The 10,932-nt window shown below is 39.1% G+C and overlaps 1 protein-coding gene across 6 annotated transcripts; it reads right to left on the bottom strand.

The window, feature by feature from the left end:
• Positions 1-86: 86 nt before the first annotated feature.
• On the bottom strand, positions 87-9,391 carry plcd4b (phospholipase C, delta 4b). 6 transcript variants are annotated; one of them, XM_081713162.1, is made up of 17 exons: positions 9,254-9,391; positions 8,771-8,855; positions 8,297-8,335; positions 8,019-8,174; positions 7,288-7,516; positions 6,990-7,119; positions 6,229-6,490; positions 5,714-5,915; positions 5,348-5,492; positions 5,104-5,256; positions 4,550-4,708; positions 2,187-2,343; positions 1,616-1,732; positions 1,193-1,371; positions 963-1,095; positions 623-772; positions 87-455 (listed from the first exon to the last, which is right to left on the bottom strand). In XM_081713162.1, exons 2-17 carry the CDS (start codon positions 8,847-8,849, stop codon positions 346-348), a joined length of 2,400 nt encoding a protein of 799 aa, XP_081569288.1. In that variant the 5' UTR covers positions 8,850-8,855; positions 9,254-9,391; the 3' UTR covers positions 87-345. The 6 variants fall into 6 exon arrangements, with proteins under 6 accessions (XP_081569288.1, XP_035376011.2, XP_081569289.1 ...); XM_035520118.2 differs by having other exon boundaries at positions 6,229-6,460; XM_081713163.1 differs by having other exon boundaries at positions 8,771-8,849; positions 9,254-9,351.
• Between the last annotated feature and the right edge of the window lie 1,541 nt (positions 9,392-10,932).

Below are 10,932 nucleotides of genomic sequence, written 5' to 3'. Positions count from 1 at the left end.
GTAGAAGGTCTACAACTTGTAAAATAATTTATTCTACAGTTTTAAAATCCTTTACTAGTTTCTAAAGCCAGAAAATCATTGAAATCTATATATCATATTTATCAGTTAAACATAAATACTAAACCAATGGGTCCTTCAGTTTTGGCTACTTTTGGGGAATCTTTCCATATGTGCTTAGCATTTAAAACCAGACCAGTAATTGTAGTAGTACTATGAATTCTGAACTAATTTAACTTCATATGTATGTATACACAACAGCACACTATATCAGTATACATTCTGCAAATGTGTGTGGAGGCATCTCCAGGATTGTTGCCATCATGCTGCATGTTCTTGATAGGCAATCTAAGAGGCTCTGGGAACCTCTGTTACCTCTGTAATTTTAATGTGCACAAACAACGAAGAGGGGCAAATGCTTGTGCCATCTTTCGATAAAAGATGGATATGGCGATACCCTGGAAGAGATAGGAGACAGTTTATTTGATGGAAAATTGTGTGTGTGTGTGTGTGTGTGTGTGTGTGTGTGTGTGTATATATATATATATATATATATATATATATAATAAATTAAAAATATATATTTATAGTGGAATGACATCTAATGTCCTAATTGCAGACTTGCCTGTCTGAATACAGGAAAAAGGTAGTGTGTACTGCCCTATAAAATCATTCTTGGATGCTTTATCATAGTCTTCCACAACAAAGCGCACCAGTGCCAGCTCAGGAGTATGGACCACAAACTCTAATATTTCACTCCAGCATGGGTTGAATCCTCCAAACAAAAGAAACAGGAAAAGGAAATCAATGCTAATGCAATCTCAGGGGCTGACTACCAAAATCTCATCACAAAGTAATGGATATTATAAATGCAATAAATGCTTTGAAAGAAAGAAAAATTGCAAAGCCTTCTCTTTTTTTCTTGTGCAACCATATGGCTTGAGGACATCACATCTTTTCCTCACCATTGTTCTCAATGTATTTGGTCTCCTGTTTGGTCTGGTCCAGAGGAACACCATAGATCTCCACCCTTACAAAGGGGTCAACAATTGAGCCTTCTTTTTTGCTTATCTTAGGGAGCTGCTGGCCACTAATTACCTAAAAACAATATACAGTTTTAATACCTCTATTTATGTTTCTAAGTTATGTAAGCCTAGATGTTAATGAACAAATTTGTAAAAAAAAAAATTCTTGCCTGAATAGTGAGGTTGAGGGGACAGAAGTCCTTGCAGTCCTGGGGCCTCTCTGGATTGAAACATCGCTCTCTATTACGCAGGATATCAGGTTTTAAAACATATCCACAGCGATTATTCTGACTAAAGAGACCATCATTAAGATCCATCTCTATTCCCGCAGTCTGGAAGTTAAGAGCCACTGTGGATTAGAGACATGAAATAATGCAATTTTATGATAGAATACATAATACAGTCTTATGTCCAAGTCACCACCCCTCATAGCATTTGTACAATTTACAGGGTTGAAGACTTCCATTAAGTTTTTATGCACAATAAAGTATTCATTGTTCAAATGGCTCCAACAGAAATTAATATATTACTTTATGCTTTTGTACAGTTAAATCGCATTCAGACAAATTAGTGATTTTACAGTAGGCCCTTACCAGTTTGACACCCCACATTCCACATTTCTTGGGGACAGAAGTTTGAAGAGTCTGTTCTCAGTCCACTAGGATACACTCTGCTCAGCAGCCTTGTATTGTACTGAACAAAATCACATCCTATTGGACAGAGTGGACACACAGACTTTGCATTATGCATACAGCACATACAGCAAACAAACAAGTAATTTTTGGTTGAGCCATTTGTCATCATGATTACTTTTGATAGTGAGTATGTTACATGTATTGATAAATCGTACCACACTGTTACTTAGGGGAAAAACAAATGGATAATTTAACAGAAACAAAAGCCTAGCCTTTGAGTCATGTGTTTTAATGGAGAATTTCTGTTGCGTAAGCCAATGTACAATATGCTTTTACAGTGGTTTTATTCTTTATTTTGAGACAAACAAATGAGGACCTTTATTTTCTGTCAAATAATTATACTCTAAGCAGTTAAACAATAATTTTATACATTCAATACATCAAAATCATTTAATAATTGCCATTTTTGTGTTATCTTCTGAGAGTGATATGTAAATCTGCTGTAACTCAGTGTGATTTCTGAGCATACCAGCTTCCTTGATATATTTGCGAGCCTTGGACTCTGAGAAGGAGGATATCTCATAAGGCTTGCTGTGGCTGCTTGCGTGCTCAAAGCCTCTGAATGGTACCTTCTTGAAGTATATGATAAGGTCTGAGAACTCCTTGGATATATTTTGCTTTGATTTCTAATCGACAACAAACAAAAGATATAAAAACAGTAATCAAGTGTTTGATACAGGGAATTAAATAAAACAGCATTTTATCTAGAGAGTCCACTGTAGTTTGACTGTAGCTGTTTAATGAAGTAAACCAAATATTTTACTATTGATCCTGACCTATCCCTAATAGTGATTCATTAATATGGGATTTGCAATAGCTGATGCTGATACCAATACTTAAAGAGAAGGGTTCCCGATGGTCAATATTTAATGCTGATATAATACCCTTTTTTGTTTGTTTTGTTTTTTGTTGTTTTTTGCATTTGATAAAATACAACAATTTAATAGTAATAATAAAATTACTGAACTTAAATGAAGTTATTTAACAATATTATTTTCTGCATTGTCTCTGTTTGTCTGAGTAAATCTGCACTCTCTCTACCGTGTATTTGTTTTAAATATGTAACGCGGGGTGGCCCGAGTGCCCTGCCTCTCTCGGGGCAGTCCGGTAATCTCCAACAGATGTTGCGCCTATAAAAACAAAAGGCGCAAAGGCGCAAACACACACACACACACACACACACACACACAAGGCGCTGTGACGTGGCGCCCGCCGTCCCCGCAGGCGCCTTGACTTGTCCTTGGCCTCTACGGACACGCGGGGGTACACGTCCGGCCCGGTTCCAGACGTGCCACCTCTCTAAACGGTCCTCCTTCTTCCCGCCGCTCTATAAGCGTCCCAGAGAGAGGAAGGGAAGCTGCCTTTCTCCCTCTCGCCGCGAGGTTTCCCTTACTGGCGGCACCTGGCCCGCCTGGTACTGGGTGGGCGCCGGGCACCGCTGTGCTGTGTCTGTGTTTACGTGTATACGGCGCCCGGAGGTTCGCGTTCATGGGACTGACGCGTCGGGAGCCGCGCCCCTTGGGAGGGGATTCTGTCACAGAACGCTCGCCTCCTGCGACGCACGTGGTTTGGCCAGCTATGTACAATGTGAGGGCTTTCGTTTGTGGCCACACCTACACACACCTGCACCTCGTTTCATCTGTGTGTATTTAAACCCACCTCAGGGTGGGCAGAGTCGTCGGTCATTGTTGACGTAGAGTGTGGATGTAACGTCGTAAATGTCTTGATGTAATATTCCCTTTCTCGTTGTTAAAAGTATTTGTGTTTATCGTCCGTGTTTAAATGTTAAGCGTTTCATGTTCGTATTAATCGTGTGTAATTCTTGAGTGCCGTTAGTGTTTTATATTTATATGTAAATAAATGTGCGTCCTGCCCCTCGCCCTGCGGCACTCGGTCCACTACGCGTTACAAAATAAAAATGTATGAACTAAATAAATGTCCACAGGTAATGAGGAAAGTAAACTTTGTAAAAAAAAATTAAGAGTTCTGAGAGGGAACAAAAAAAAGCAAACATATAAATAAAGGATAAATAAACAAGTCACATCTCTGTTTTTGTCTCAGCGACCATTAAATTTAACACTAATGTATTATTCACACAGAACAATATTTGCAAATAAAAGATGAGCATTGTCGCTTAAGTAGATCTGCACTCTATTTTAAATTTTAAAAATTACAAGTAAACAAAAAAAACCCCTAAAATCTATTAAATCGGCCGATGCCGACTATCTAAAAACAACTTTTAATGACCCTATTAATCGGATGGCCGATTAATCGGTAGACCACTAATCCCTAATCCCAATCTTCATTTAATCATTTGATGTCCCCAACCATAATCTTACTAACTTTTAGGCATTTTTTAATTTTCTCTCGGTTTAGTCACAGTCACAGTTGTCTTGCTCCAAGTATTTAACTGTATTGCGTGGTAGTATTTCAAAGTGTTTTATAAAGACAAATGTATAAACACATAAAATAGATTATAGAAATATAAAATTAGATAAAACAGTTATTAAAGGAAAGTAAAAAACAATTTTTAAAACTAACTTTTTAAAAAGAAAAAAATGAAAGGCATAACAAGGAATTTATTCCATCTTAGACAGCATAATAGTATCAGTGACAGTGACATGTGGCATCTAGTACTGTCAAGCACTACAACCTTTTGGAGAGCACAAAGCATTCAGCTGTCATGCATATGTTTAACTAGAACACATCCCTAATCTTAACTGTGGAGTGTATGTATGCCAATCCCAAAGGACCGTCCTAAAATTTAGGAATGATTAAAGTACGAACAAATCATCGTAGTGAGAGCCATACTGTGTGTACAGGTTTGCCTACCTTGCTTTCTGACGGCCAGCTCTCTGCAGTCGGACTGCTCTTAAGTGTTTCTGCAGCTTCGTCTTCATCACTTACTTCAACGCTTACTGGACTGTCTACTTCCAAACACTCCAGTCCACCAATCTTCTTCCCTTTCAGGAGGATTTTGCCCTTAAGTTCCTGAAACAAACATATATGTGTGATAACTGTGGTTACTTGTAAAATGCTTTCTCATTTAGCAAAACACTATGAAACATATATTACCATACCATTACAGAACACTATCAAAACACTGATTGATTTAATTCAGCCATTTAACTGGACAAACTATTTTTATGACAAGGCTATTAGGTGAAACTACTTTCAAAATCAAAGTCTTTGAATTGTTAATGCTGCAGCTTCCATTAACACACATTAGACCTTCCTGTTTTGACAGACATTAATATTAAGACATCTAAATGAGCAAAGAAACATTGGCTGAGTCTGTGATCAGATATCCATAAACAAGTGAGAAAAGTGGGAAAATATCTTTAATAGCTAATGCCAAGACATAAATGTTCTGAATTCTAACTTACCTCCGGAGATGGCAACTCGTGAGGTACCTTGCCATCTATTGTAGTCTTCAGCAACATGTCACCAAATGTATCCTTTAAGATCTGAGCCATGACTTTCTGTTGTTCTATGCTACACTGGTTTTCAATGGACAAGATTACTGGGTACTCTGACACCTGAAAGGCAAAGTTTTGCATTGAAAGATAATTTACACATTCTTAGCACATTCTCAGTTTGGTTGAATTCATCCCATTAAACACCAGTCACCTTGAAGGCATATTTTGCCACTGTGGTGACCACATCTTTAAAGAAAATCTTGGATGTGAGAGTGTGTCCGTGGTAAACCACAGGCTCTCCGTTTGAACCATCCCAGCAGTCAATCTCCAAGCACCGGCATCCTCGCTTCAGAGCCCTACACAGAAGATGTTAGCTCCTTCTGACGAGCAGAATAAACTAGCTTGCACTGAACTTGCTACATATAAAACCATTGTGCATATATATATATATATTTATATTCTCACAATAATGGATAAATACATTGAAAACAAAAGAATTTAGACTTTTCTTGCCAAAGCTATTTAACTATTTAAAACATAATGGAGCCTAGTCAAAGAGACTAAAGCTGTGTTTTACTGAATGTAGGCCTCCACACTGCTCCTCCCTTTCAGCTGGTCCTCTAAAAGATATGTGTTGTGTGAGGAGGAGATAAAGTAATGATTGAGAGGCTGGGTCATATCCTGATAGAGATGCTTGTAATCTGTGTTGTAGATAGAGCCCTCGACAGAAGTCAGATACATCAGAAAGCCATCTATTGACATGATGTGGCAGGTTTTTCCTGTCAGGAACACATGAAAAAGAAGTCACAATAAATTCAATGTATCAGTAAAGCACTTCTACTTATAAAATGTTCTAATTTAATGTAAATGAATGCTGTACTTCTATTTTACTCTAAGCTCTTATTATAAGACTGTTATAGCATTAGTTTAATCAACTCTAATGGTTTATTCACTGAACACTTTGTTCAATATCAAGAACAGGGGTGAACATTGTGCCTTTCATTTACATCTCTAGGTTCTGTTGTTTCAGAAGGCCAGCACTATATCTTGCCACAGTGGAAGGCAAAGCTATGTTCCTTAGGTTGAGTGTACCCGTATCTGATGGCTCATACTGCTCTATCAGCTCGAGTGCGTGCTCATGACTCCTCTCTCCTTCAAGCTGTTCTTCTCGCAGAAATTCCTCCAGATCACAGTGCGAAAGCGTCTCTCCATCACTGGAGTAGTCCTGGAACAGCTCCAAAATTTCTGTTCTCTCAGTGAGCATCTTATAGAAGAGGATAAATTCATCACCTTCCAACATGCCTGTCTTGCTCTTATCAGCCCTCTGCGTCAGAAGAAGAGTAGAGAAAGAAACCTACAGATACAATTTTAATGGCATGGTGTGTTTACAGCATTTAGTAGGCATGTTTATGGCAGGAACAAAAACACATTTTAAATGGACACTAATTACAACATGCATATTTTTGGCAAACTGCTTTCTTTTGAAGTTACATTAAATAACTTTAAAAAATAATACTTTAAATAACTAAGATTATGCCCTATAATGTAGTATTTATTTCACTGGTCATTTGGCAGGCCACTTATCACAACAGTTGAATAAAATGTAACCTCCAGTGTCACCCTAACACTGTGCAAATAAAAATGAGCTTGATTTTGTCTACAGGCTGTTGTGAAATCTGTATACATAACTGTTGTGTAGGTTCTTATTCTGTTTCTTGTATTTCAGCAAGCTGTAATTGTAAGTTGTACTTAGTACAAGTAAGCCTATCAGAACTGTCTACTATTCACTGTAAATAATCATAAATTGTGAAAAGGCATTGCTGTGAGCAAAGGACCATGTCTGATCTTCTCACCCTGAAAAGAAGCCATGCATGGTCTTCATTCATGTCCATGTTCATAAGTTTCAGTAACCTCCGAGCCTCCTTAAAGCTTATTCTGCCATCTCTGTTTTTGTCTGCTTTAATGAACAAGTCAGAGACCCATCTGAGCAGATAGACTTGTAAAGAAAAATGCTTTCATATTCCTGATATTTATATTTACACTAATCTTTGAGTAGCATTAAGGAATATGCAACTGGGTCCTTTCAAAATGGACCTGCCTCTGTTGTGCCTCACAAAGAAAGAGTATCAGATATGTGCATAAGGAGGATACTGATCAAGTTTTTCCCTCTTGTCCATGTTCTCCAGGTTGTCAATGAGAATCCGCATGCCCTGAATCCAAGCCTGGGCCTCCTCAGCAGACTCTGCCACAAGGTCAAGGTTTCCACGGCGGCCATGAAACACCAGTGTAAAGCAGCGTTCTGGAGGAAATTCTCCTGCCATACTCAGGAACACCTCTGACTGATGGCCCTCCCGCACAGCCTCCACATCACCTACAGAGACTGGGGAAAACACCACACTGAATTAAAATTCAGTGTTAAAATTAAAATTAGAGTTAGAATTAAAACATTCAGTAATGAAACACTGTGGATTTATAGCATGTAATGTTCACGGTAAGTTGTAAGTTTGGAGCATTTGAGAAAGAAACAATACACAGCAAAATCAACAGTGTTTAGAATTTTAGGAGTACCTTACAAGATGGTGAACCTATATGGTATAAACTGTAGACCAGTGATTATTGTATGTGCAATATTGCAATCAGCATAATATTTAAAATGCCAGAGAATCAAAGTATCGATTGTGCCAGGACAGAAAAATGAAAATATCACATTTTGCTTGTTTTTTTGGATTATGCGAATGTGAGTCTCAGTCAGTACCCAGAGTTAAACATTAATCCACAAAATTTCTGACTAATCCATCAGAAAGAGATGACCATAATGGATTTCAGCATGCATGTAGACAATGCCTTTGCAGGGGGATTTGAAACAATTATTAAGGACCTACAGGTTGAATAAGAGTTCAAAGCCCAGCTTGATTTGTATGCAATCGTCTTGCAGTCTTCCTGCAGTTTGTAGTGACGGTGTCTCCAAATTTGAGACTTTGCTTTCCTCAGGATACTTCCAGCTTTCATAATTTCGAGACTGGCTTCAGTCTGGACACCTGCAAGAGGATGAAATATGTCCATAAAGCATGTCTGAAGTCCTTACATTATTTATATTAGTGGACAGGTTGTGCCAAAAGAGAGGGCTTAGTGGCGAGAGTGAGGTTAGGCCAGAACTTACAGCACTTCTGGGGAGATCCCATTTTCCACACAGATTTATCTGTGGACATGAACATTCTTTATTTGTTTTACTTTTATCATCCTTCATCATTGCTAATGTGAATTTTAGTTCAGAGCAGCAACAAAAATGTAACATAGCATGTTTATTTTGCTAGTAAGGCCACAGATCAGCTTATCAGTGACTCTCAAACAATGATGAAGCACTCCTTTGACATACATGTGCTGAGCAGTGATTAAAAATTCCACACAGTAAGCCATTTCTGAAATTGGTTCCTAATAACTGAAACACAGTTTAGCAGGCCTGTCAGTCTGACCCGTTAGGTCAGTGCTGAGGCAGCATTCATGGGGAACCTCTGGGGGCTGAGCATACAACCAAACACATTGCAATGAAAAATAACTACCTCCAGGAGCACAGGAGGCAATGGGAGCATAAACCACCTCAATGAGGGAAGTATGCAATGGGAGGATAAATTACCTCCAGTTGGGCAGTATGCAATGGGAGGATATGAGAACTGCCAGGTGTCGTAACAGTTTTTCTGAACAGTAATAACCATCTGGTTCTTACATGAAAAACAATGGCACAAATCCTTGTGTTAGTTAAAATGCGTGAAATTATAATAACACTCAACATTATTGAATTCACAGTACAGCATCACAAAATGTATTATTTAGTTTTCTCTTTATAGTACTCTAAACAGAGCAGTGGGCTATGTATGTGAGGAAAAGTCAAAACTACACAGGCATACAGTAACTGTGAATTAAAGGGTTTATTCTTTTCCTTTTCCTTCCCTGCTGTAATGTGTTCCTTATACCCAACAGCAAGCAGAGACAAAATAATATCCCAACCACATTTACTCTACTAAGACTGTAACCTGTCACAGGGCTACAGTTGACAATGTTAATTCCTGCCAAATGGAAATAGAGGAGAAGCCAGAAGGCAGTCAGCAACAGTACTCACCTGTCTGGAAAGTGTCCTCCCGATGCAGACCTATGATGGATGAAAAGCGTCTGGTGGCTTGGGAACCAGGCTGTGTCTAGGGCGGCCAGGCACTCTGCTCTGACAGGCAGTACTGAGAGAGAAGCCGGGAGAGCGGAGCTGTATTCAGCACTGCCCCCTCTGCTAAGCTGAACTCCCAGTCCCCTTCCTCCCGCCCCTTTCCTCGCCACTCCCATTATGGCTTTTTTGTTTATTCCACCAGATTCTGATTGGTCGATCATGCTCATTCTGCATTGATTTCATTTCTACCCAGAAAATTCTTATATATGTTCTTATTTAGACAGTGAAGCTTTATCTCCACTCTAGCTGGTAAAAGGCTACAACTGATTTCTGATTAAAAGAACAGAATAAAAATTTGAAAGAAGAAAATAAAGAAGATACCATTAAATTAGAGAGATAGAAATAATTAGTCAATTTTATTAGCAATGTAGTACACAAGGTTTCCTGAGAAAAAGGACATTTCAAACAGAGGTCCTACACCAGCCACACAATCAAAATGCTAGCATTTGTTGCTCATATTCTTATTTCATTCTGCATTGATTTATTCCTAGCCTCTGTCTGAAATATCCTATTTCTCTGGAAACCCTCTATATTTTTAACCCATGTACACTGCAGTTACTTAAAAATTAAAAATTCATGTCTCCCCCTTCCAGTGGGTATTTATATCTTTTTCTTCACACTCAGGCCTAGGAGGTTGAGAGTGCAGAACACTATTTTTGCTATTCCTAGAATTACGCTGCACTGGACTGAGATTGATGACATTTATGGGATCTGTTGGACCCACTTCTACAGCATAGGGGTCACAGCCCCAAGTGCCCCTCTCATCACTAGGACAACCTCGAAGGTGTTAACCTTCCATTTTTCTTGGATGACATTAGCAGGACATCATGGCATGGACTGTATTAGGTAATGGAAGGTATCCAGGGACACTTATGCCCATTCCAACTGCAGCAGAGCACTGAAGTCCCTCAGTGGTTGTGGAGGTTGTAGGTCAGCAGGGTGAACCTAGTGATCCAAGTGTTCCCAGATGTGCTCCAGTGGATTGAGATAGGGTGAGTTAACAGGCCAGAGAAGGACACCAAAGGGTGGATGTTATCCTGTTGATAGATGCCATTATCATCAAGGAAGAACGTCAGCATGTAGGGGTGCACATGATCTGCTAGGATTGCCAAGTACCCGTTGGCGTTCAGAGACTCATGCAATGGTATTAGCTTTCCAAGATCATGCCAGGAAAACATCCCCCAAATGCAGCACCTCCCTGCATTTGGCCCACAGTTTTCTCTTTGAGGTGGTTCTCATGTATTTCATGATATATACACCACTGTTCATCCATTTTATGCAGCACTGGAGGAGGTGTTGACGATGAACTTTGGTTAACATTGGTGTCTTAAGCATGTGTCTGCTTTGCAGGCCCAGAACACATTGTTCACTCAGTGGTGATCCCTGACACTTTCCTCATTGCTCCTGTGTTCTTTACAGAGGTTAACTGGTCCAACGTGACATGTTGATTGCTCTGTACCACTTATCTGCCATGAAGTGATGAAGTGTTTAGTGATGTTTAGTGAGTACCTCAGACAACAGAAACCCAAGGAAGAAGGGAATGAGGAGGAGCATATATAATATAATATAATATAATATAA

Source organism: Electrophorus electricus, chromosome 4, assembly GCF_041902795.1.
Source record: "Electrophorus electricus isolate QZ-2024a chromosome 4, ASM4190279v1, whole genome shotgun sequence".
Classification (NCBI taxonomy): Eukaryota; Metazoa; Chordata; class Actinopteri; order Gymnotiformes; family Gymnotidae; genus Electrophorus; species Electrophorus electricus.
The sequence above is the reverse complement of the archived record's forward strand: the minus strand, read 5'-3'. Positions and strand labels throughout refer to the sequence as shown.